The 26,965-nt window shown below is 41.3% G+C and overlaps 1 protein-coding gene across 1 annotated transcript in view; it reads left to right on the top strand.

Annotated features, from left to right (window-relative positions):
• RAB8B (RAB8B, member RAS oncogene family) overlaps positions 1–26,965 on the top strand; it is a 66,953-nt gene that overhangs the window by 30,766 nt on the left and 9,222 nt on the right. The window contains exons 2-5 of the mRNA XM_079913269.1: positions 17,453–17,513; positions 20,585–20,645; positions 25,707–25,784; positions 26,762–26,851. Coding sequence (XP_079769395.1) covers positions 17,453–17,513; positions 20,585–20,645; positions 25,707–25,784; positions 26,762–26,851 — 290 coding nt within the window. The remainder of the gene's footprint in view (positions 1–17,452; positions 17,514–20,584; positions 20,646–25,706; positions 25,785–26,761; positions 26,852–26,965) is intronic.

Here is a 26,965-nt window from a genome sequence, read left to right as displayed (position 1 = left end):
TTCCTCCCAAATCCTTTGTAATCTGAGTTGGTACCTTCAAGGCTGACTCTGAAGGGTGATTCCCCTATTAGTGCCACTTGAGTCCCAGAATTCTCATAGCGTATAGCCCAGTGAAGGGAGCTAGGCAGGCACAGATAAATATCCCAGCTCTGCTCTTACTAGCTTGTCATCTCGGACAAGTTACTTCTTTGAGCCTCAGATTCTTTGGTGGTGAAATCGGAGATAATCGTGGCTATTTCTTATGGTTATACCTGGCACATAGTAGGTACACAGTAAGTGGTAGTTCTTTAATATCATTTCATCATACTTATCAGACAAAAGACTTTTGAGTCAGGGGCTCAAGACTACAACTGAGCTACAGAGGGTAGCTGAGCCCCCTAGCCTTTGCTAATATAACTTAAAAACTGACAGTTTTTATTTTTTTTAATTAATTTTTAAAATTAGAGTATAGTTGATTTACAATGTTTTGTTAGTTTCTGCTGTCTAGCAAAAACTGACAGTTTTTTTTTTTTGGTTTTTTTTTTTTTTTTTTTTTTTTTTTTGCGGTACGCGAGCCTCTCACTGTTGTTGCCTCTCCCGTTGCGGAGCACAGGCTCTGGACGCGCAGGCTCAGCGGCCATGGCTCACGGGCCCAGCCGCTCCGCGGCATGTGGGATCTTCCCGGACCGGGGCACGAACCGTGCATCAGCAGGTGGACTCTCAACCACTGCGCCACCAGGGAAGCCCCAAAACTGACAGTTTTTAATATTATCATTCTTCGTGAATGTGATGTTTGCTCATTTTGACTTTTAGCTGGTCATCAAAGCTCTTAGAGTTCAGAGAAAATGTTAAGCTTGACCAAGACTATTGTTTATATATTGGAGTGCTGGGAGGGAATGTGAAGGTGATGGTAGAATGAGTCCCTTTTTTTTAGACTGTTTTAAATCCTAAGCCAAATTGGCTTCTAAACAACAGTGAAAAATTGCTGTTACCATTTTTGCCATTTGTGATAGACAAATGCCACTTGTTTACTCTCAGCCTTTAGGAGATAATTGTATGCTTGTTTGCAGAAAAGACAGAATTAAAGCAGGCAGTTTCATATCTTAGGAAATCATGTTTTCTGTTGGTTTATCATCTGTTGTTAGTTCCTGCTCCCGAAGAGCAAACCTTATAATATTATCTTTAACAAAAGATGTAAGTATGACGTGGGATTTTCCCGTTAGGAGATTTTAGTGCCTACTGCCCTGGGAGCTCCCTGAGACCCATAAATGTTCATCTTTGTATTCCTCAGCACGTAGCGTCATGTCAGGCTCAGGACTTCTTGTCAAATTAAATATTGAAATTTGCCCTTTCATTAGTCAACTTGATTTTCATTAAGTGTGACTTAACATCTGACTAAGCTAAACTTCATTGTATCTATCATATGTGGTTGAGCACTCTTTAGCCATGTTTTTATGTAGCCAAAATGAAGCAGTCTCAGTCAGTTTTCTGTTTTATAATTTGCGTCGTGGATTATACTTACAGGCAGGCTGAGACACTGGTTTCACAGTCAAAAGGGGGGCCATGTCTGCCAGTTCTGTGCCTCAGTATCATAATTTCCACACACGGACTGCAGCCTTGAGGTCCGCAAAGACTTATCTGAAGTAGATGAAATATCAGTTTTTCTGAATGAACGATTTTTTTCTGGTTTCTTCTGTCACTTTCAGAAATTCATTCAAAGAACTGCAGTCCAATGGGTGTGATCTCTTCTGTTCCCAGAATGGCCAGTGACATTATTCTTCACCCTCCTCAATTCTGCTGACAGATCATTTGGGGTTAAAAATACACAGTCATTGTGTACCATGTTTCTTAACTTCTTTGCATCACTGTCTTATGCATTTCCTGACCTAGTGACTACACTGTCCAAACTGGGAGCACTGACACTGTGACCACCAGATGTGGAAATTCTGCCCCAGGCTTACCCGAGGACATCACTGAAATGACAGTGTGTCTATAAAATGATCACATGCGTGGAGAGTTCTGTTTCTGTTTTCCACTTTAGTAACTGAGGGTTACAGTTAGGGTGTTGCCAGTGTACTTTTGGATCAGTCAGAAACTGGATAGATGAATTTAACATTGTAAAATACCACCTTTTCAATTGCAGGAGTAAAATTTTCAGCTTGATGATCAAGTTTGTTTTGTTTAGTCTTTTCTCAACCGTTTATATGTAGCAACACTCTGGCTTGATCCACCCCTACACACCCAAGAACCTGGAATTATCTACCCTCTGTACCCCTGAGTTTACTTTTAAAATAATCTGTATATACCTGCTGTTTCTTTTTTCTAAACCGCATTGTAATATGGAGCCTTAAGTAGAAAGATGAGTTAAAAATATACAAAGCAAATTATTCACCAAGGCCACTGAGCAGCTTTTAAAGCTTTTAAAGTCCAGTGAGCTCCCTTTATTAAAGCTTGCACTGTTGGACTTCCCTGGTGGTGCAGTAAGAATCTGCCTGCCAGTGCAGGGGACACGGGTTTGAGCCCTGGTCCGGGAAGATCTCACATGCCACGGAGCAACTAAGCCCATGCACCACAACTACTGAGCCTGTGTTCTAGAGCCCATGAGCCACAACTACTGAAGCCGCGTGCCTAGAGCCCGTGCTCCACAACAGGAGAAGCCACCGCAATGAGAAGCCCGCACACCACAACAAAGAGTAGCCCCCAGTCGCCGCAACTAGTTTTTCAAAAAGCCCGTGCGCAGCAATGAAGAGCCAACACAGCCAAAAATAAATAAATAAGTAAATTTAGTTTTTTAAAAACAGCTTGCACTGTTGCCTTCTCCTGTTTTACAGCTGCTTAGATTAATTGAATAAGATTAATAAATTATAGTATGGCAAACTCAGAATTATCTTGTTAATTAGGGACAGGGATAGCATGGGAAAATGAAATCTGCCAATGATGCCTTTCCTCCTGGGTTTGTTCTGCTGTTCACGTGATGCCACTGAGAAGCATCATGTGAAAGCAAGCTCACATTTCTTTATCCCTTTCTTTGTCTTCCCACACATTCTATTGCAGGTGACAGCAAATAAACTGGAACTGAAGGAATTAGGGGACAAGGGACACATTTGTCCAGGCTGTTTGGTAGATAATGGTTGCAGTCTTCAGTTAAAGACCCTTTCAGGAGCATATGAATTACTTATTTGGTGTGCCTTTTTATGCTTTTTTTCCCCCCATAGAAACAGTATTATATTCATTGGTAAGATTTTGTACGAGCAGTCTCTCAAAGCTTCTTTAATCCAGAATTTGAAGTATAGTTGTAGTGAGTACTATTTCATCTATAGCATAAGTAATATTTTCTTCAAAATTGCTTAATACAAAGGTAATACAGGAGTATGTGAACATTTTAAGTTCATAAATGTGAAAATCATCTCACGGTAACATACCCTAACATAACTGCTTTATTGCTTTATATGTTGCTTTCCATATATATTTTCTTCATAGTTATAGACATAGTGCCTTTTATATTTTGCTACTTTTATCAAATTATAACATAAATACTTTCCAAGTTTCTGTGTAATCTTGATAATGATCAAGGATTACTTTTTTTTTTTTTTTTTGCGGTACGCGGGCCTCTCACTGTTGTGGCCTCTCCCGTTGCGGAGCACAGGCTCCGGACGCGCAGGCTCAGCGGCCATGGCTCACGGGCCCAGCCGCTCCACGCATGTGGGATCTTCCCGGACCGGGGCACGAACCCGTGTCCCCTGCATCAGAAGGTGGACTCTCAACCACTGTGCCACCAGGGAAGCCCAAGGATTACTTTTAAAAGACTTAAAATACTCCCGCTTGGTGAAAAAGATGCAAAGACTTCAGTGGCTACTCTAGCATAGGAAATAGGGGAGGAACTGTCGATGGGGGGATGGGCAGCAGGCAGATGCTGTTTTCAAGGAAGTGTATCTGTGTTTGTACCTGTCTAAGAGAAGATGTAGCTCTTGGTCACTCACTCATCCTGGTCACTGACTCCTGGTATTCTGTTGTGGGAAATAAGGGGCATTGCCCTCCAGGACCCAAGGAGACTTCTGAATGAGTCGTTTGTATCTTACATGGCCTGTTGGTTGGGGCAACTGCCTGTTTATGACCTGTTTAAAGAACATACTTGTATTTGTAACTTTGAAACACTTGCCTGAGAAAGACAGGTGCTAACGGACATCCTTTGATCCTTAACGTGTTTCTCCAGGATTTGGAAAGAGCTGTCTATTTTGAAAGAAATGGGTAAAAAGAAGCATAAGGTAAATAATTCTCCTATCCAAGATTAAGAACCAGTCAGAGGAAACTGTGCAGGTAGTTTCTTGCTAGAACGCGCAAGGCCTTAGTTATTGGGGATGGGGATGGGGTACCTTGAATGGGACATTCCACTTTGAAGTTGGTTTTATAAAAACACGCCGATAAAAATATAATTTGAAATAGATTTTTTGTCAATTTTAGAAAAGTTATTTTATGTGGCACTGGATGAATCTCCCAGCCATTAAAGTATCAGGATGGCTTTTAAAAAACGGTCTCTTGTCAATATTGTCTAGGTTTCCTTCTCCCCAGGCCCCTCTACCACTCCCCCCGCCCCCGACCAAGCACCCCGCCTCACCAAAACACAGGGCTTTGGAAGTAGGGAGAATAATGACTGAATGTGAATCCCCTGTAGCATATCTTGACAGCCCACTCATTTTGTGCTTTGAATATAGTTATTACTCATTCTTTGCATATTTGAAGTTTAAAGTGGCAATTAGCCCCGGGGGACAGGGGAGAAAAAAAATATGACATGTTCTAGCTGCTTCACTGGTCCAGACCATAGGTTAGAGAAGATCATGGATTTACCAGCCCAGTTGTAACATTGTATTCTGTTTTAAAAGTCAAGCCAAGGGCTTCACTGGTGGCGCAGTGGTTGAGAGTCCGCCTGCCGATGCAGGGGACGCGGGTTCGTGCCCCGGTCCGGGAAGATCCCACATGCCGCGGAGTGGCTGGGCCTGTGAGCCATGGCCGCTGAGCCTGTGCATCCAGAGCCTGTGCTCCGCAACGGGAGAGGCCACAACAGTGAGAGGCCCGCGTACCGCAAAAAATAAAAATTTAAAAATAAATAAATAAATAAATAAAAGTCAAGCCAAGGAGGTAGTAGGCGGCATAATCCTTTATCGCCCTATAAAGTTACAAAAATGTCTCAAGTATTTAGAGGTGGATGGCTGTATATGAGATATGCATAATAGGCTGGTAGAAGTGTTTATTACATGCATGAAGGTTATAGGGTGTTGTCAACTTTAAACTTTTGTCTCGTAGGGAAGTGTGTTTACAAATCAGAATGATACAATCACCTGAAAAAGTTTTTCATTTTTGATTGGGAAAACTGTATTCTGTTTGTGCCATTTTTGTTGATTTTTGTCTCATCCTTTTGCTTGCATATACCCCATCTGTCTTTTTAAATCCTACTCATTAGCAATAGCTTATTATAATTATCCATCTGCTACCCTGGCTCCAATGAGCTGTAAGTGCTTCTTAATTTTACTGTACTTTTTGTGGCATTGATGTTGGTTTTGATCAAGAAAAGCCTTTTTTGCTAACTAGATTCAGAGCAGTGTGAGTTTGTAGTTTGTTTATTTTATAATCTCTGATCATCTTCCTTTTATCTAGAGAAAAGTCAGTGAAAGATGAGGATGGGAGGGGTGAAGTGGGTACTGTATGACTTTAGATGATTCTTCTCTTCCAGCCTCCAGTAATTTGGTTCAGACCCTTACCTCCTCCCCCATTATAAGATGATCTGTATTAACTGGCTGAGGAAAATTACTGAATTTTTACATTGTGCACCAATATAAGCTGAAACCTTAAACAAGTGATTTGGATATTTTCCAGGAAAATAATAAAATTGTAGCTAAAGTTTATTTCAGCCCTAGTTGCTAACTGGTATATTACATTGATAACGGTCTTTTTTGGTTTTCCTCTTTTATGAACTCATTCTCAAAGGGAAAATATATATCATTTGTTTTTAGTTAGTTGTACCATGTAATATTGTTGCTTAGTTATTTTTTTCTTTTTAGCTTTCATTTACCTCCAAACGAATGGAAAGTATGATACATAGTACTTGGAAAGATTTAAAGGATCAGTTTTGCTGCATTTTTGGTGCAACATCATTGGAATGTAGTTGTAATTTTTTCCAGTGGTAATTCCAGTGATTTGGCAGTATGGTTTTCCCATGGCAGTAATATGTAAAATCTGGGATTTGCTTTTTTATCTTCATCTTTTGAATAACCACAGTATTCCCTTCACCCTTAAATGAAACAGACCTGACCCTGAGTTGTCAAAGTACACACAAAGAAATTCCAGGTTTAGGACTCATACTGGAGGGCTTTGCCTGTTACAGAGGTACAGTTTTTCAGAAACAGTGGATAGAGCAGAGGAGATGCAGCTGGTTTCATTGGGGAGCAGTTTGGTTCTTGGAGTGGTCATGAATTAATAACGGGAAAAGAGATGGAAATCTCAGAGGCATTCTGAACTTTTACCCTTCAAGGAAGTCTAGTTTATAAATTAGGCTTTTTACGAAAAGAGATTTTATTGAAGGGAAAACATCTGTTCATTGAAAGCTTTTAAAATCCACATTTTGACAACTTCAAGCACATTGCTACTTCCAGATTGAGTAACACTTAAAACACATTTCCTTTTGAAAGTGCAAGATTTGCAAAAGAGACTTGTGCATTCTTTGGCCATTCTCAAATTGTGAGTTGAATTCTGGGTAATTGCTGCTGACTCCTTAATCAGATTTAAAATTCTCAATCCTTCCTAGGTGTTTCTGCATACTTTATCTGAGTTGTTGTAGCTGTGTTATTACACCTTATTTGCCAATTCTGTTTTTCTCTCTTGACATTTTGGCAGCTCTAGCATTAAAACCCTTTCATTTGTAATTCAGTTATATTTTAGTAGTTATCATTTGGTATTATACTGATTTGTTGTTGTTTTTTTTTCTTTACACTGGTGTGAAAGTGATGATATTATAGTGATTTGTTATTTTGCCCTTTTGTTGCCCAAAGACATTTTAAGGGTTAATTAAATCTTTATATTTTAATTTATAAAGCCCTTTGAGACTCTCCAATATAGAGATTCCTTAAAGCTATTCTTTTTTTTTTTTTTTAATAAATTTACTTATTTATTTATTTTTGGCTGCATTGGGTCTTCATTGCTGCGTGTGGGCTTTCTCTAGTTGCGGCGAGCGGGGGCTACTCTTCCTTGCGGTGTGCAGGCTTCTCATTGCAGTGGCTTCTCTTGTTGTGGAGCACGGGCTCTAGGCGTGTGGACTTCAGTAGTTGTGGCACGGAGGCTCAGTAGTTGTGGCTCACAGGCTCTAGAGCACAGGCTCAGTAGTTGTGGTGCATGGGCTTAGTTGCTCTGCGGCATGTGAGATCTTCCCAGACCAGGGCTTGAACCCGTGTCCCTTGCGTTGGCAGGTGGATTCCCAACCACTGTGTCACCAAGGAAGTCCCTAAAGGCAATTCTTTTTTTTTTTAAAGAATTTTAAAAAATATTTATTTTATGTATTTTTTTGGCTGCATCGGGTCTTAGTTGTGGCACGCAGGGTCTTCGTTGAGGCGTGCGGGATCTTTCGTTTAGGCGCGCAGGCTTCTCTCAAGTTGTGGCACGCAGGCTTTCTCTCTAGTTGTGATGTGCGGGTTTTCTGTCTCTAGTTGTGGTGCGCGGTGTCCAGAGTGCATGGGCTCTGTAGTTGAAACTCGTTGAGGCGCGTGAGCTCAGTAGTTGTGGTGAGCGGGCTTTGTTACCCCGCGGCATGTGGGATCTTAGTTCCCTGACCAGGGATCGAACCCACGTCCCCTGCATTGGAAGGTGGATGGATTCTTTACCACTGGACCACCAGGGAAGTCCCTCCAAAGCTGTTCTTAAATGCACTGTTTTTGTATCTGTCAGGCATATGTTTATGGCTCAAAGAAAAATTAGTAAATCCTTCCTAATTTCTAGAATTAGTTTATGAATTTGTTATCTTTTGTTGGCATGATTAGATTTTATGGGTTCAGCTGTCTAATGAAGAATGCCAAGAATTGAATTTAATTCAGTAACAAGTAGGAAATTCCAAAACAGTGTAAAGATGTGCAGCTTTTTCAGCAGGAAGTGGTGATAAGTGTTACTGCTGATTTATACCATAAATGGGGTTTCATTTACCACTTCCTATTCACAGAGTAGAAGAACCAAAGAAATCTGAAAACTTCTAGTCTGTCTTCTTTTTAGTATATCAGGTGTCCTTTCCTTTAAGAGCAAATAATATTCGCAGACCACTTGTTAGTCCACCTTTAAAAAAAAAATCCCCCTTTTCTAATATTGGATTTAACAAAATTAACATATTTGGCTGCCAGTGATCATTTCACGCTGTTGTCAAAACGTCTTCTAAATTTACTTTTAATGTGTTTTTCCTTTTGAACTTTAGACTTTCTAATTCTCAAATAAGAAAACAGATAGTAAATTTGAATATAAGTGAATAAAATAAAAAATAGTTCTAAATATATGCAGCAAATTTGGCATTTGGTGGAAATGTGCTTTTATGAACTTACAGAGTATGTTTTTAAAACAGAACAATGCCTTGAATGCCTCTCTTTCAATCTAAGTAACATTCTTAACTTTATTTCTACTTTTACACATTTTTTCCAAGTCCCTTCTTTATTTTGGAAAAAAAATAGTTTAAAGCTTCAATCTATGGCTCATATTTTATCCTATTTCATTAATCTCTTTTTCTAATTAGAGCTTTTAGCTAATTATCCTGAAGTCAGCTACTCTAAAATTTTATTATTCTCCATGTTTAAAAGTCCACAGAGGGCTTCCCTGGTGGCACAGTGGTTGAGAGTCCGCCTGCTGATGCAGGGGACACGGGTTCGTGCCCCGGTCCGGGAAGATCCCACATGCCGCTGAGCAGCTGGGCCCGTGAGCCATGGCCGCTGAGCCTGCGCGTCCGGAGCCTGTGCTCCGCAACGGGAGAGGCCACAACAGTGAGAGGCCTGTGTACCGCAAAAAAAGAAAAAAAAAAAAAAAGTCCACAGAAAAAATATATGGTTGTCAAAGTTTCAAAACTGGCAGGATCCATTTATTACTGTATCTTCATTATTAAAAATAAAAATCTTGAGTAAGGAAGTGAATGTAACATTTCTTTAAAGTGGATTTCAATATTTGAGAAACTTTTTTTCTATTCCTGGAGTATCTCTGAAATGTAAATAGAGAAACCACAGAACTCATATTCAGATGGCCTGGAATCACAGATGTTTTTTGTTCCCAAATGTACTTTTGAAACAAAGTACATTTTTTTCTTTTTAATTGTAAAAGTGCAGTGTTAAACTTGTACTTCTTAAAGTGGGTCAAAGGGGATAGATGACCCATGTTTTTTCTTCCTCCATGTGCAACACTGGGGTAAACCCAGCATTGGAATCTTACACTGCTATCATTCATTGAAAGGCTCAGTATCCCAGAAATCTGATTTTTTTTTTTCATGGCTCTCTTTTTTTTAAATTTATTTATTTATTTTTGGCTGCGTTGTGTCTTCATTGCTGCGAACTGGCTCTCTCTAGTTGCGGCAAGCGGGGACCACACTTCGCTGCGGTGCACGGGCCTCTCACTGCAGTGGCCTTCCTTGCTGTGGGCACGGGCTCTAGGCACGTGGGCTCAGTAGTTGTGGCTCGCGGGCTCCAGGCACGCAGGCCCAGTAGTTGTGGCGCAGGCCTAGTCACTCCGCGGCATGTGGGATCCTCCCGGACCAGGGATCGAACCCGTGTCCCCTGCATTGGCAGACGGATTCTCAACCACTGCGCCACCAGGGAAGCCCTCATGGCTCTCTTGACTTCAGCCAAATTGGACTTTTAGAAGAACATCAGTGGGAACCACATGTCTAAAACTTCAGTTGAAGGAAGGTCCCTACTGTTTCTCCACCCCTGATTTTCCTGGGCCGGGCAAGGAAAAGTGACCAAGTGACCCAAGATAGAAGAGAGAGTTGTGTGTGTTGTGTTCTAACCTCCAGCACCCACAGAGCAAAAATAAGTCAAGTCACAGCTTAAGCTGAAAGTTGAGACAACTCCCTGGCCCCCCAGACTTCTGAAGGCCAGGAAAAGTCCTTCTTTGTACTCTTTTCCCACACTTAAGCAATGGTATCCTTTTACCCATTCACAAACCTGGGCAACCTCCCTGTTCTCTTGAAACAGTAAAGGTTTTGTTATTATATCTGTTGGCTGACTAATCTGACTTTGGTGTAAAAGAATTTTGTCCATCTGTTCGCTCTCCATGTTAAATCGTATCTAACTTGCGGAATGATAGGAGGCCCAAGACTGCTTATTCCAAACTCCTTTTCCCTTTAAGGTCTGTTAACTGTGGACTTGGGCCAAGTTCAAAGTTTCTGTCCCTTTCTTTTGCTGGTCAAGCCCTCCCTCCCGGTCCACCACTGGTTTCTGAGAACTGTGATTGATAAGTAGTGCTTTGGGCACGTGCTTGGTTCATATCCCTCGCTAGAGCCTCACTGCCAGCCTCTGCCAGGTCTTGTTCCTGTGCGTCGCCCTGAACAATGCAGAAGCCTCAAGTATACTCCACCTTCTCAGAGGTGCAGGGCAGACCCCTGCTCCCCTAGCCGAAGCCTCTTCCCTGTCGCATTAGAGGTGGAAAATCAGAGCTCCTCTGTCCCTCTCCCACGATACCATTCCCAGCAGTGACCACATGTGTATTCCTCCCTTGTCCTTGGCCCACATGGAAGCTCCTTTTCCTCCAGTTGGGGAAGGAAATGTCCTTGATACCCCTACTGGAAATCTGAGTGGCCAGCACTCCTTGCAGCCCCAAGCCACTCATCTGTCCCCTCACTTTCTGAGCTTGATCCAGTCTTTCTGTCACCCTGTAACTGGTCACCAAGGGCTCAGTTTATTGAACTGAGCACCAAAGCCCTCTTTGTATTGAACAAGTTGGGGAGGGGGTCCCTGGCCTAAATCTTCTCAAGTGCCTTTCATCTCTCAAATTTGGTTTGATTTTTCTCCTGCCATGAATAAATGTGTGCCTCTCTATGTCATTTTTCCAGTAATTAGCCATTACTTTTAAAAAATCATGAACAAATTTAGGCATGCAAAAGTATACCTAATGGAAAACACTCCCACGTTCATGTACCACCCCTCACTTTTAGAAATAATAAATAACAAGTAGAGTTGAAGTCCCTGTGAACCCCTGCCTAATCCCTCCTCCTCCGTTTCTCTCCAGAGGTAACAGCTATCCGGATTTTGTTGATAACCATTGTTGCGTATTTTTTTGTATTTTAATTACACGTGGATAGATGTATAAATGATCCATACTGTTGTTTTTGGTATTGAAATTTTACAGAAATGGTTTGACTCTGTGTGTATGTCTGCAGTTGCTCTTTTCACTGGACGTTGTTTTGAGCTTCATTCATGTTGACACACATGACTCTTGTTCACTGCTCCCTAGTATTTCCTTATATACCAAGGTATTCTTGGCCTTGTATACCAGGGCATTCCTGTTGTTGCTAGTGCTTTACTATGACCCGTAAAGAGGAGGCCTCCTCAGGGAGATGTGGACATTCTTGTATGCATCTCTTCAGGAAGGCCTGATCTTTAAATGCCCAAATTTGATTTTAACCCCGTTTTGAATTGGCCTTTGTGAATCTGGGTAAGTTGCTGCGTCTCCCTGAGCCTCAGTTTTCTTCAGCACAGGGGGAGGACTGGACTAAATGGTCACTAGAATTCTGTGATTCCTTTCATTTTTCCCTCGGTGCCTCCTTATGCTACATAACATGTATCAGTGATGAGCAACCGTTTAGCATGAGAATCAATTCAGAAAAAATAAAAATCTATTAGTGAGTGTGTGTGTGTGTTGTGTGTGTGTATTTAAATTCAGAATGAAAAATGGTTTTGAGTCCCTTGTGAATGTTTTCTTACAATTTAGATTTCCTATTTTATTGACTAGATAAATATTAATGAGAAAACTGGCGCTTCTTTAAAGCCATCAAAAAATTAATGTCAGGGCGTATTCAAGCAACATGGAAGCAACGATGGAGTCTTCTCTTGAGCATAGATGTTGGCTGTGCTGCCAGCCAGGTAGGCTGCATGAAGCCTGGTGGCTCATGGATTGCTCATGAGGTGGGATGACTCAGGGTTGTCATTTTGAACATGAATTATTGTATTATGTGCTGCCAAAAAATGATGCTTTCTAAAAGACTATTGAAATACAGGGGGCTTTGGACTTCCCTGGTGGCGCAGTAGTTAAGAATCCGCCTGCCAACGCAGGGGACACAGGTTCGAGCCCTGGTCCGGCAAGATCCCACATGCCACAGAGCAACTAAGCCTGTGCGCCACAACTGCTGAGCCTGTGCTCTAGAGCCCGCGAGCCACAGCTACTGAGCCCATGTGCCACAACTACTGAAGCCCATGCGCCTAGAGCCCGTGCTTCGCAGCAAGAGAAGCCACCACAATGAGAAGCCTGCGCACCGCAAGGAAGAGTAGCCCCCACTCGCCACAACTAGAGAAAGCCTGCGCGTAGCAACGAAGACCCAACGCAGCCAAAGATAAATCAATACATTTATTAAGAAAAAAGAAATACATGGGGCTTTTTGACCCTAAATGTAATCCTCTTCAGAAGCTATGTTTTTTGAGATTGTATAGTCGTTTTAAAGGGAGGAAAAAAAAATTGCTCCCTTACTGCTAGGATGAGCTTTGGTTCTTGCTGCTACCGATGACTGCCTCCTCCTTTGCAGTCTCTAATCATCTGGGGCTAGAGCACAAGCCAGGTCTTTGGAGCTGTGGGCTTGGGAACTCTCCTAACAGCAAAGATCATGGTTTAGCCCAGAGATGTTGTGGCAGCTACCTGGGTTGCTCGTTGTCCTTTGTCTCCTTCTTGTTCATGGCTGAACATGAGGAGAAATTACCTTCAGAGAAGTACTGTAGTTATCATGAAATTTAATAACATTCGTGCCAGAGTAGTAGTGATAGCTGTTAGGATCTCTCTGTTTCATGTAGCTATGAATATAAACTTGTATTAAATAAACTTGTATTATTCTAACAGATATTATGATGGATCCAACAGCTTTCCCCTCTCTCCTATTTTTAGCAGGATCAGGGGAAGTGACCCAGCTCCAGGGATGGGCCTTGATTAATCTCAGTTTAGGGATGGGTTTAGATTAATACAATCTTGGTAACTGCCCGGGGCAGTGATTAGTTGAGGAGCTCAGTCTTGGCCCCCAGAACATGACATTCCCTTGGTTATAAATCCAGAAATGAGACATGAAGGAAAGGTCACTGGAGGCTTTGGGGAAACATTTCCTCACTTTTAAGAGAGAGGCACAGGAAGATGATCTCTTTTCTTCTCAGTATTGCTCTTGTAGTCAGGAACTGCTATCAGTCAGAGGATGAAATTGATACTCCCACGAGGGCAGAGCCAAAGGAGATGCAGAGAAATGAGCCAGAACTACTGGATTGAGCCATCTCGGAACCTCAGCTTACCACTGGGCTTGTTATATGAGTCAACACATTACCTTAAGCTCGTTTGATTTGGGGTTTCTGTTATTTGCAGCAGAAAGCATCCTAATTGATATAATTATATTATCATTCTTATGACTGGTTATTCTTTTAATCCTGGAGTAGCCTCAGAAAGTTGTCTTTCCTTTATAGTAAGTATTAACGCACTATATATTCTACTGATATCATTGTCAAAACTAATTGTAATGTAGAGATCTTCATTTTCTTAGTGTCATAAGATTTCTCAGCATCCCTACTATTTTCGCGAGTGTACGCTGACACAACTTTGAACTTGCAAGGTTTTCTTAGCTGTCTCCACACTTAGTAGAATTTAACCTTTACCTAGTTACATGGAGGTATTTAACCTTTCATTTAGGATCTACTGCATACATGTTTCTGTGTGCAACCTAACTGGCAAAGAGAGGATGGAACCCTTGCTTGATGTGAGAGCAATTCAGGACAGTATGTTAATAAACCCAGTAACACAGTATTGAATTGCTGTGCAAAAGCCAGGCCTGGAGGTAGGGATGGACAGGCCTGAGTGGAGAGGACCGCAGGGTAGGGTGGCACCCTCAGAGAAGGCTGCCGAGTGAGGTAGCCATGCACGGGCAGAGGGGAGGAGGTGCGGGGCCCAGTGAGAGAAACAGAGGCTGAAGTTGGAGAGAGGCTGGGAGGGTGGCGGCGTAGGGAGAGCGGTACACCTGGGGGGAAGGCTGGATTGCCAGGCCGAGGAAGTTGGATCCATGGCTTCTTGAATAGGGAGGTGACATTACCACAGGGATTGTTGAAAGCTGTTCTCACAGTTGCATGCTGTGAACTGGGGAATCAGACCAGCAAGAGGTGTTGGCACAGCGCCCTGGGAGGCTATTACCATAATCCATGCATGAGGTGACAAGATCTGCCGGATAACGGCATCTGAATGTGTAATATCTTACATCTGTGTGGAATTTCAGAGTTCCCACAGCACAATCAAGCACATGATCTAATTTATCTAATGAGATTCTCTTAACCTTTTTTATGGATGAGAATGTGGAGGTTCAGAACAGATAGGCAACCTCCTAAAAGTTATTAATGACAGAACCCAACCTACAGTCTAGGACTTTTTTTTTTTTTTTTTTCGGTACGCGGGCCTCTCACTGTCGTGGCCTCTCCCGTTGCGAGCACAGGCTCCGGACGCGCAGGCTTAGCAGCCATGGCTCACGGGCCCAGCCGCTCCGCGGCATGTGGGATCTTCCCGGACCAGAGCACGAACCCGCGTCCCTTGCATCGGCAGGCGGACTCTCAACCACTGCGCCACCAGGGAAGCCCACAGTCTAGGTCTTTTGACTTCCAGGGCCAAGGCTTTTCAATAATAACATAAGTGATATTTCCCATTTTTAGTGAAATTCAAGTTGTGTTAATTTGACTGTGCTCTACAGCATTTGTCTGTCACCTGGCTCCTGAAAGCAGCATCAGCCAAAGCTAAATACCAGTTCACAACTCTTATAAAATGTTGAAAACCTCTGAATAGTGAACAGACAGTTAAGTATCACAGATAATGGTAGAACCTCCTCCAATAACAGAAAGGTAATCCTTCTAACAAATACAAAAAACAAAAGTCTGGGTCAGGAGAAAGTTTCCTCAATGTTTCACGTGAATGGAGAGTAACTGAGACTTAAGGGCGCCTCAAAATGGCTTTGTTGAATGAAGGTGGAAAAGTTGCCCATGACTCCTGACTACAGGTAAAAACAACCTTGAAAGAACCGGAGTTACATCTTAATAAAATAGAATAAGGAAAAGTATTCATTTGGCAGGCATTTTGATAGACATCATCTTTTACTTAAAATGTGAATGAACTATTAAAAGATGGAATGTTGGATGACTTTAGTCTTCCAGTTAAGAAAGTTATTTTCTGAAGATACAGTAAGTATTTTGAAAGTCATGAATTTTTCTTCTTTTTTACTGTGCTAAAAAAAACCCATACACACACATAAAATAAAGTTTACCATCTTAACCATTTTTTCAGTGATCAGTTCAGTAGTATTAAGTATATTTACATTGTTGTGAAATAGATCTCCAGAAATTTTTCATCTTGCAAATCTGAAACTTTATGCCCATTAAACAACAGCTCTCCTGCCCCGCCCCCTCCCTTCAGCCCTTCATAACCACCATTCTATTTTCTGTTGCTATGAATTTTGAAAATTGTGAATTTTTAAGAAACGTTAACATCAAGAAACATCCATTTCTTGCCTACCGCGTGTTTGGCATTGTTCTTGATGCGAGGACCAAAAAGAGATAGAGGCTAGAGAGAATCCCTAGAGGGTCTTTGTTACACTGGATTTGGAGATATATAAAAAGATAAATCACAATAAAAATGTGTTAAATGAATGATGGCCACAGTGAATTCTGTGTGATGCTGACAATAATACTTGTGCTGTGTTGCTCAGTTTTGCTTCAGTGACTGCAGACCCTGCAATACTGAGGTACCTTACAGGAGGAAATGTGAGCCAGATAACCTGGGGGTATTGGGTATGAGATTGTATTTGTTAACATTACATGGTTATTAGTGAAGGGAAAGAATAAGAAGCTGTTCTGCTGGATTAGCTTGGGTGTGATTGTTGCGTATTTCAAGATTCACAAGCGTACCTGAAAAGATTCCCTGGGGGAAAAGTGCCACGCAGAGAAGAAGGGGCGAATCCACTTGGTTTATGCCTTTGCCATATATGAAGCTGGAGCCGGCAAGCAGCCTTTTTGGGCGTTCTCAGTGTTAATATGTAGAAATACTGTAATAATGTAGCCGTTGAAGGCTTTTCTCCCTCAAAATAGCTGCAGTTAATGTTTCAGTCACTTTAGAGGATGCATAATTGACCGTTTTCTTGAAATGTCTTGGAAACCGCTTTAAGGGGCTCTACAGAGAATGTGAAGGAGTAGAAACATCTGAAACAAAGCTGAGTAGCCAGATGATGAGGATTTAGCAAATTGCAAGCGAGCTGTATTCACTGACTGGTCCCTTCAGAAAGAGCAGCAGCCTGTTCCTGTTCAATGGTAGAGGATGCTGGTATTTGTGAGCGACTTTGTGGTTCTTTGTAGTTGAAATTGCTGAGTTAAGTTTTGAGCTACCATAGTGGGGGGAAATAGGTGAGGGAGGGGTTGAACTGTTGAGTGCTGGAGCCACAAATGACTTTCACATGCTACCTGTCAGGCTGGTTGAGTGCCTTCTTAGCTTTGGCTTCAGGTTGGAATCACTTGGGGAGCTTTAAAAATTACTAGTGCGCAGATACCATCCTTGACCAATTAAGTCAGAATCTCAGAATTTGGGGAAGGGAGCAGGCCTAGTCATGAGTATTTTTCTTTTTCTTTTAAGTTCTTGAGGTAATTCTAAAGTGCAGCCAGGGCTCAAAGCCCTTTTAGCTATTTCAGCACTAGCCAGAAAGATGCAGGGAACATTTATTAACATGTATGTAAAGTACTTGCTAACTGTATAAAATAAATATGCAGGCTTTCTCATCCCTGCCTTCAGATAGGTGGGTTTTTTTTTTTCTTTCTTTTAGCCAGTTGCAGATTCTAAAGAAACAAATGGAAGGAGGTGGAAATAAAACAAAAAGAGGCCTCACGGCCTTCTTTAGGGAAGGACGGGGCACGAGGGGTGGGTAGGAAGCTTTGTTTATCTGTATTTCAGGAAGTGGAAAATATGGCATGTTCTCCATCTATCTAAATTATGTACCTTTGAGGGATGTGTTCCATTTGTGTCAAAATAATGAGGCATATAATACGCTTCATTTAACATGTGTGGGAATTCTTTGCAGAGTAATTCGCATTCCTTTCTTCAGCCTGTATTCAGAGGAAACATACCATTCACACCCTTTCTGTGTTCACATTTTCCAGTGCGTTGGAGAGCTTTTTTTCAAAAGAAATCTTTGTCCTTTTCCTAATAAGCCTTGGATTATATTTGAAGAAATTTAGCATGTCTTTCTTTCTTTTTCTGGCAGGAATTGATTTTAAAATCAGAACGATAGAACTAGATGGAAAGAAAATTAAGCTTCAGATATGGTAAGTAAAAAAAAATATATGCACACAGCATTTCTACCTTAATCAGGAATTGAATGTGGGAATTAAAAGGTGAATTGTGGTAAATTAGAGGTACCGTTTGGTAGCTAAAACTTCTTTATCAGAACCAAGGGGAAATGGGTAGGTGTTCAAAGGTGTCTTTACCAAGAGTGGGATGGTAAGGATGATATCACTAAGTCTCACAGCCAGGAGAAATTTGAGAGCTCATTCTTCCAAAATGCTAATTTTATAGGGGAGGAAACTAAAATTCTAAAGCGTGTCAGTTATTTTTCCATTGTAGTTGTTGCAGCTGTGAAATCAGATAAGGCAAAGTAGGCAAGTGGTAGGAACCCCAAAGTTCCTACCCCAAAGTGCTGATCTGGAGTCCAGCCTCTAAACTAAGGACTTGGTGTTCTTTGCTTCCCTTCTTAGGGACTACTTGTCCTCATTTGTAAATTGATTGGTCAGACTGATGACATCTGAGTTCCCTTCCAGCTCAGATATTTTCTCATTTATTTGCATATTTCTTCTTAAATAAAAAATGGGGAACACTGCACTGGGGAATAAGGAAGGGAAAAGGCATGCCTGTCATCTCTCGTGTTATAATATGCAAGGCAAAGATCTCACGATCAGCCAACTCCGACTGGTTAATTCCTCAAGAATTTGTCACACTACAGTGAATAAATATGGTTCCTGCAGATTGCCTGGTTGAATATTTTTGGCTTGAACTCAAACTCTTAGATTTTTTCTTTTTTTTAACCTCTTTAATTGCTTTCAGTGTAGGGCCTTCCATGGAGCCACATAGATTTGGAGCCTTGAGGAAGGTTTTGGATGATGTTCACTGACCTAATGTGTGACAATAACAGCAGGAAACAAAGCTTAGAAATTTAGAGCATCATAGACGTAAGAAGGAAGCAGGGCAAAATAATAAAGTAATACATATATATCAGCTTTTTCCATAGGCTGTTTTTCTTCTTTGAACTTCAGAACCGGGATAGAACTAGAACCTTATATTGAAATCCGCCAGCCTTTCTTTTATAGGAAACTGGGACTTAGAGGGGTTAAGTTCATCTGAAGGCATATGTCTGGGTTAGCGATGGAGCTGGGACAACTACCCAAATCTCCTGGAACCTTGTGTCAGCTTCATGTATTAGCCTTGTGTAGAGGGTTCCCCGTATACTTCACTGGAAAACATTGTGTAGGTCACCACAAGCTACTCTTCTCATCTGTTGGTATTTAATAAGAGTCAAATATTTTAAAGAAAAAAAAATTTTTTTTAAGGGGGAAGCAAAGAGAATCTCTGACTCTATGCTGTACAGTCCTGATCATAACAATAAGGAATGTTTCTAGGAGCCTGTGGGTAATCAGCTAATTAGAACCCCATGGCACTATTTATCAGTCCTCTTGGCAGCAAAGTAGTCTCCATTTAATCTTCATGACCTGCATTTAGGATGCCAAATGCATCCTTGCTGCAGAGCTGGTTCTAAATCAAGTAGCATGTTAGAATCAAAATATGGTTATTCTGGGCTTCCCTGGTGGCACAGTGGTTAAGAATCCACCTGCCAATGCAGGAGACACTGGTTCGAGCCCTAGTCCGGGAAGATCCCACGTGACTTGGAGTGACTAAGCCCGTGCGCCACAACTACTGAGCCTGTGCTCTAGGGCCCACATGCCACAACTGCTGAAGCCCACACACCTAGAGCCCGTGCTCCGCAACAAGAGAAGCCACCGCAATGAGAAGCCCGCGCACCGCAATGAAGAGTAGCCCCCGCTCGCCGCAGCTAGAGAAGCCCGTGCGCAGCAACGAAGACCCAACGCGGCCAAAAATAAATAAATAAATAAAAAATATATGGTTAGTCTGCTCAACGGTGTTTGGCCCCTGTTTTCCTCATGATTTGTTTGCTGAGTCCCAAACAAGTGCCTGTGTATCTAATCCTGATCGGTGAGAGGATGGCAGGATAAGATGATGGTACTGTGAGGCCAGGGCCTGCACTAAACAGCCAAGGCCTAGAATGCTTGAGTCTCATTCAAGGGTATGAGCTGTTTAGTGGCAGAACTGGGACCACAGCCCACCTGAGCCTGTTTCCTTTTCTGTAGAACAGGGATGATGGTAATACCACCACATTGGGCTGTGGTGGGCATCATTTGAGCACCATGTGAAAGTATTTTATGTAAGGTATACATTTTATGTAAGGTATACATAAATGGTAAGGTATTTATTAATGTTTTAAATTTACTATATTTCCCTTAGGCCTTTATCTCATTTGAGTTTGGTGTGTGTTAGATTTTTAGTATATTTCCACAAATGCTTCTTTTTTAGTGTATTTCCACAAATGCTTTTTTTTTCTTTTAGGAATATTGATTTTTCCCAGATATCAAGGAAACTTGACTTCCTTTATAGGGGTTGCTTTGGTAAATGTAATTCGAAATGTTGGCATTTTTCAGAATGTATTCAAATGGTACGTCATCCTCCAAAAAAGCAAGAATAAATGCAAGTTGATGTAATTTTGAGGTATTGTTCATATTTTGAAGTCTTTGTCAACAATTATGTGTTGAACTCCATGGTCTCATTTAATCATGGGCTCTAGAGCTGAAAAAGTTCTTGAGGAGACCCATTTTAGTGTGCTCTGCAGAGCAGAATGTACACGGTAGTAAGTCCAGCCCAACTGCTTGCTTGGTACAGAAATCAGACTTTCAGTCAAGAGAGCAAAGTGCCTTAATCATTGGGCATTTATAAAAAGGATTAGAACTGCCTCTAGGAGTCCAAGAATTTAGAACTATTCTCTATTCTGTTCCTCATCTGACTGACGAACACATGCCAGTTCCTAGCAGGACCATGCATTTTCCTGTTGATGCTTTTGTCATCAAGGTCCAAGTTTTTCACCCAAGTCATTGTGAGCTCCCAACAGGCTTCCAGAGGCGCAACAGGCTCCCTTTGTGTCTCGTTCCCCATCTCCCTGAAACCACTGCATTTGTGAGCAGACCACCATTATATCTCCTACAGCTTCGAGTGTCTCCTCAGCGATACTTGTGATGACTTTGCAAACCACTCTCTCCTTTGTTTTAAATTTTAGGGACACAGCGGGTCAGGAAAGATTTCGAACCATCACGACAGCATACTATAGAGGAGCTATGGTGAGTGTGTTTTAGGGTTTTGTGGAAGTAAAACATGAATATTCATTTGTCAAGTTTGTAGGATTCAAGCTAGAGTCTAGTACATTGGAGAAAATAGATTTTTTGACGTGCAAACAAGACATTTAAAGGGTTTTTTACGTTTTGTGTTTAGTAGCTGTGTACTCTACCATTGGTCTTCATTATATTAATCATGTAATTAGCTTGGAGATGTTTTAGAACTCCTCCACACATTCTGAGTGATCGTATATTTTTGTGCTTTGTCCTTTTATTAATACCTTTGCCAAATCTTAGCAAACCACAAGCCCTGTGACTAAATATTCATTTCTTGCACCCTCTCCCCATTCAGCCCTGCCACCATCATCCCTTATCTCTCACCAGGTCCACAACATCCACTCCTATTGGCTCATCTCTCTGGAGTCTCCTCCACCAGCATTCTGCCAGCTGGCCAGGAAGTAGCCAAATGATCTGTGACTCTCTGAGGCTTAGAATCTGGTGAATCTTGACTACCAGGTCCTTCTGTGCTATATCCTAGCCTTATCCTTGTTATCATAACCTCGTCACTTGGCTCTTTTCCGTCCTAAGATGCTTCATCTATACAACCCATTATACTGTTGGCTCAGGGTAGATTCTGTGTGGTGCTGTGAGTACAATGGTGAGTAAGGTAGCTTAGAAGCTGAGCTCTACGGAACCAAGCCTAAAACGTCTGAACCAGAACAGGGCTTTATCTCTGGCTTTTAGGCCTAAGCCAGGTATAACTTGGAGCTTTAAATGATGATGAAACCCAATATGCTTTGGGAGTCTTGGAAAGTTGAAAAGTTGAGATCACATAGCCCAGCCTAGTAGACTCTGGGGTGCCAGCTGCCAACTTACCCAGCTCATTGCGTAAAAGACCGTTGTGCTTCTGAGAGTGGTGTGGACGTGACGGAGCTGTAGGGGTCTTAGCTGTCCCTTTGCCGCAGGAAGGTGCGATCTGAATTCACAGATCCCTCTATTATCATGCTGCTCTCTCTTCCTCCTCCACTGCCACTCACCCTCCAGTATTTGAGTGCCAGTGACATCCCCACACAGAAGTTGGGGATTCCTTTTGGGAATTCCTTTTTGAAGCTCTACCACCTTGGGACTCTATACCACTAACCATTTTATATGTATGTGTTCTCCACCCTATAATACTTTGAAGATTGTAAAAGGTCATCCTTTTAAGAAGGGCAGTTGTCAGCTACTCTCTGCTTAGATTGGAATCAAAGGGAAGGGACTTATCTTGTGTGGAGAAGTTTGTTTGTTGTTTATTTCCTCCAGAAAGGATTTTGGGGGTAAATAAGAACATCTTAACAGGGATGATTTAGAATAGTTTATAGGTAATTTTGATTAGAGGCATCTTATAAACACAGGCCTTTATATTGACCAATTTCTTTATTTTCTAGGAATGATGTATTGATACCACTTGCAAGCTTGTTTTCAATACAGAGTGGGCAAGAACACTTAGAATGTGGAGCAAGTGTCTTCCTTGGCTGTGCAGCTCTAGTTCATGGTATAAGGAAAGAGATCATTGAAATGTGTTCTTTAATTTAGATTTCATTTGTCTACTGCCTAGCCTTTTTTCACATTACTGCAAATAATTAGACATTGTTGCTGTTCTAAGATATCTTGTCCTTTTCATTTTGAAGGTAGGGATTTTTGTCTCTTGTTTTACTACGAATGCCAGTGCCTTACACATAGTAGATGCTCAATAAATACTTGCTGAAGGAGTGAATCAGTGAACAATTTCAGACCTAGAAACAATCTTAGATACATGTTCAGGGAATCCTGCTCTACTTGAGTCTTGGATCCCGCGTGTCATCTGTTCCAGTGGGATGTGGGGCCGTTGTGTTCTCATTTCAACAGGTGGTGGTTCTGGCAGGTTTAGTTTGGTTGGCTCAGGAATGCAGCGTTTTGGTAAGCACAGTACTGAGTCTGACACCATGGCAGAGTCCTTTGGTCTGTTTCAAACTATTGAGCAACATTTGTAGGCATAGCAGTAACCCTGACGGACAATCTGGCTTTGGGGGGAAAAGGCGCCATATCATTGCATTATCGCCATTTCTCAGTACTGTCTTGTGAACTCTTAGGAGGCCGTTGTTGTTATAGATATGTATACTAGATATATAAAGTTTTTACCTGGTATACCGGAACTTGTATTTCCAGCTGATTCATAATATCAATTAGCTTACAAACATAGGGAATAGTCAAAGGGTTTCTGCTACTCAAACCAAAGATATAAATTAATAATTGTTGCCAATTATTGAGTCCAAGCTGTGTCCTGGATTCTAGGTAAAGTACTTTACAAATAACATCTCAGTAGATCCTCAAAAATCCATTGTGGAAGATGTGCTGTCCTCATTTCCCAAACGCAGACTGAGAGGGATAAAATAACTTCTCCAGGATCTCCCAGGTAGCATGCGGTGGAGCCCAGACCTGATACCTCTGACTCCAGAATCTGTGCCCTTAACCACTACACTGTGTTCACACTTCCTGTGCTAACCACCCAGAGTGCTACTTGACAGACAGCAGTAAAGATCAAGGTTGTCCACATAGCCCAAAGGGAAGTAAAGCTCCGGCAGTTTTTTGCTTAATTTTACTATTGTAGGTAGCTAAGCTGTTTGAATCAGGAATTATTCAGATTGCATTTTGAGACTTTTAAAAATTATGGTAAGATATATGTAACATAAAATTTAACATTTAAGTGTGCAGTTCTCCACTTTGATTTTTTTTTTTTTAATTACCTTGGTAATTGTAAAATCTACAGTGTAGCCAAAGTTAAACATTTGCATTCGAGGCTAGGAGGAGGGAGGATAGAGAAGAATGTTGTTTGTCATTTAAATTTAAATAATTATGTATATTTTTCTGGTTGTCAGAAGGTTACATGTAGTATAGAAAGCTTTGAAGATCCTAAGAAATCATCTAAAATCCCACCACCATAAGAGATAGCTTCTGTTAACATTTTACTATGTTTCCTGGATTCTTTTATCTATGTGTATTTTATATGATTTACATTTATTTACATTTATATTTTGTATTTATTTACAAAGTTGGAAGCCAGACCCTGAAAGACTTTGCCTGCTATTTAAGGAATTTTAGTTATGAGTACAATGGCGAGATGCCAAAGGATTTTAAGCAATGAAGTGATAACTCTGGTGCCCTTATGGAGAGTGGATTAGAAGAGGTTAAGAATGAAAGCAGGGAGACGTAAGTCATCCAGGTAAAGGCTAATTGATGAGAATGTGAGTAAGGCCTTGCGTGTGGGGTATCAGACTGTGGAAATGTGGAGGTTGTTGAGTCTACAGGGCTTAGTGACTGACTAGTGGTGGAGCAGATTACTCCCAAGGGTCTGCTTGGGCTGGCTGGCAGGGATGTATTGCCCTTCTTCAAAACGAGAGTACAAGGAGGAAGAGAAGATTTGAAGGGGACAAAGACAACTTCCTATTTCACTGAGTTGAGTTTTCGGTGACCACAGGGGCCATCTGGGAGCCGATGCCCTGTCAGTGTTCTCCAAGGCACACCTGACCCCTGTCTGTGTCTTCGGCCTCATCTTGTGCCCTTCTCCCATTGGATCTGGGCACTCTTGCCAGGCTGACAGTCTTTTTTTTTATATAATTTAAATTTATTTATTTTTTTATTTTTGGCTGTGTTGGGTCTTCGTTTCTGTGCGAGGGCTTTCTCTAGTTGTGGCAAGCGGGGGCCACTCTTCATCGCGGTGCGCGGGCCTCTCACTATCGCGGCCTCTCTTGTTGCAGAGCACAGGCTTCAGACGTGCAGGCTCAATAGTTGTGGCTCATGGGCCTAGTTGCTCCGTGGCATGTGGGATCTTCCCAGACCAGGGCTCGAACCCGTGTCCCCTGCATTGGCAGGCAGATTCTCAACCACTGCGCCACCAGGGAGGGCCAAGCTGGCAGTCTTTTACTCAACCTAGTAGGTTCTGGGCCTTCCTGGTGAGCAAGATATTTATCACATTTCTGCTATGTCCCAGGCACTGAGGGCTTCCCCTCTTCACTCCAGCCTCTACCCCTTTGCCCAGTTCAAGTCTACTCAGCCCTCAGGCCTTGGCTTTAATGTCATTTTCTCAGGGAAACCTTCCCTGAGCCACCCCAGCCCCTCAACCAGATTAGGTTAGCATTTTTACTCAGAGCTCCTCATGCTTCTTCATAGTGATTGTCTAAATTATAATTAATTATATAGTTATTGGTTCATTGTTTTCTTTGCTAGCCATCCATGAGAAGAAGGGGCCTTGCCTATCTTATTCACTACTAGTAGCATTTGGTATACTACCAGGCACATAGTAGGTGCTCACTAAATATTTGTTGAAATGGATGGACGGGGGGTGGATCTAGCACTTAACACACAAATGTGGTCTTGTGATACAGATTTTGGAATAGGTAGCATACAGGTGTCAGTTGAAACATTTAGAAGATAAACTGTTTAAAAATACCAGACGTGGGGTCTTCTAAGATATGATGAGGATGCTTTTCATTAAACTGTGTAACAAATGCATTATATTTTAAGTGTCTGTGATTTACTTAGACAAATAGTAACTTTTTTTAGTCTAGTAACATTTCAGTCAGTTCATATAAAAAGAAATAAATCTAAAGCCATATGGTTACAGTCTTAGTATAAGAGTCAGAAACAAGATAATTTCTACTCAGAATAAACAAGTGCACAACAGAAGCGATTACCTCTTACTCTCAATGTTATCTCTATTTTAACTTAAACATCCTTTTAGCTTCAGTTGGTGCCAGTTTTATTATATGAAGTCAGGTAGAAAGGGTGTATCACCTTTACCATAATCACTAATTCATTACAGGTTAAAAGTGAAATAAATGTTAACAGAGTATTTATTTACATGGTGAGACAATGGAAGGTTTTATTTATTTCTGTTTCTCTGTACTTTAAATTTTTATTATAAATTCCTTCTATAAAGACAGAAAAAGGACAAACACAAGCTTTCTGGAGGAGAAGAGTACATTGACATTATATTCTTTAACTTTAAATGTATAAAGTACTAAATAACGGTCTTTTTTCCTCTTATAGGGAATTATGCTGGTCTATGACATCACAAATGAAAAGTCCTTTGACAATATTAAAAATTGGATAAGAAACATTGAAGAGGTATGTATGGAAAGAGAATGGATACTAGAGAAGAGTCCTGCTGGGTGCTTATAAAGGGCTCCTCCCTTTATGAGTGTCTCCCTATCACTCAGCTGAGCTGCTAGGAAGTAGGGCATGGGCAGGTCAGGCCCTCTGCTCTGAGGAGTGCCAGGGAGGGTGACATCTCTGGTACCGCCAGTCTGACTTCTCTGCTGGACTGGGGGGAGGTCCAGACAGAGGAGCAGTTTCACAGAATTTTAAACTTGGCCCTGATCTTGAAAATAATTTAATCCAAGTCCCCATTTTACACATGAGAAGACTGAGGTCAGAAAGAGGTGACTTGCATGTGCTCATAGAGCCTTTAAAAAGGAGAGCGAGGGTTCTCAGGTTCTGTCTATTCCACCACGCTATGCTGTTTGACGGGCAAAAATATATCTTTATTCTGGCAGTTTATCATTTTGCCCTTCTAACATTTTCTTCATCTTAGATATTTAAAATTTGGTTTAGTTCCAGTTTGATTGGTATGAAGATTTTTTTTAATGTCTTTGACATTTCAGAAAGAAATCTGACTGTGAAATAATTTCATACACATTTATATTAACCCACGTGAATTTATTGTTTAAGTAGTTCAGAATCCAGAATACCTTCTGCATTGGCTCACTTACTACCGAGGTGTTCTCCCTTCTTTGACCCAAACTAACATTTGGAAGTTTTTTTGTTAGGTAACTTTAAGTTTTATTTTTGTTTGTTCATGTACCAAAAAAGACATGAGAATGACTGCAAGCCTTTGGGAAAAATGTTCGCATGGACTCTTATGCTGTAGCTTTCCCCTCCCCTCATCTTTAAAATTTTTCTGTGAATCAGGCCTTATGTTGAGTGAAAGATTATTTGTCTTATAATTAAATTTCTGGATCTGTTTCTGACAGGTTCAGATTTGCCTGTTGAGTAACTGTGTTTTTCTCAGGTTGTTTGTCTAACATACTGTTTTCTCCCTGCAGCATGCCTCTTCAGATGTTGAAAGAATGATCCTGGGCAACAAATGTGATATGAATGACAAAAGACAAGTGTCAAAAGAAAGAGGGGAGAAGGTAAATTTGAACTGAATGCATAAAGATTGGAATCTACTCACGTTAAGCATTCATTTTCTTACTATTATTGATTTAAGTTTTAAAAACATCTATATTTTAATCTGTTAAAAAAAC

The sequence above is a fragment of the Stenella coeruleoalba genome (assembly GCF_951394435.1).
Source record: "Stenella coeruleoalba genome assembly, chromosome: 2".
NCBI lineage: Eukaryota > Metazoa > Chordata > Mammalia > Artiodactyla > Delphinidae > Stenella > Stenella coeruleoalba.
Note: the sequence above shows the minus strand (reverse complement) of the source record. Positions and strands in the feature narration are given on the sequence as shown.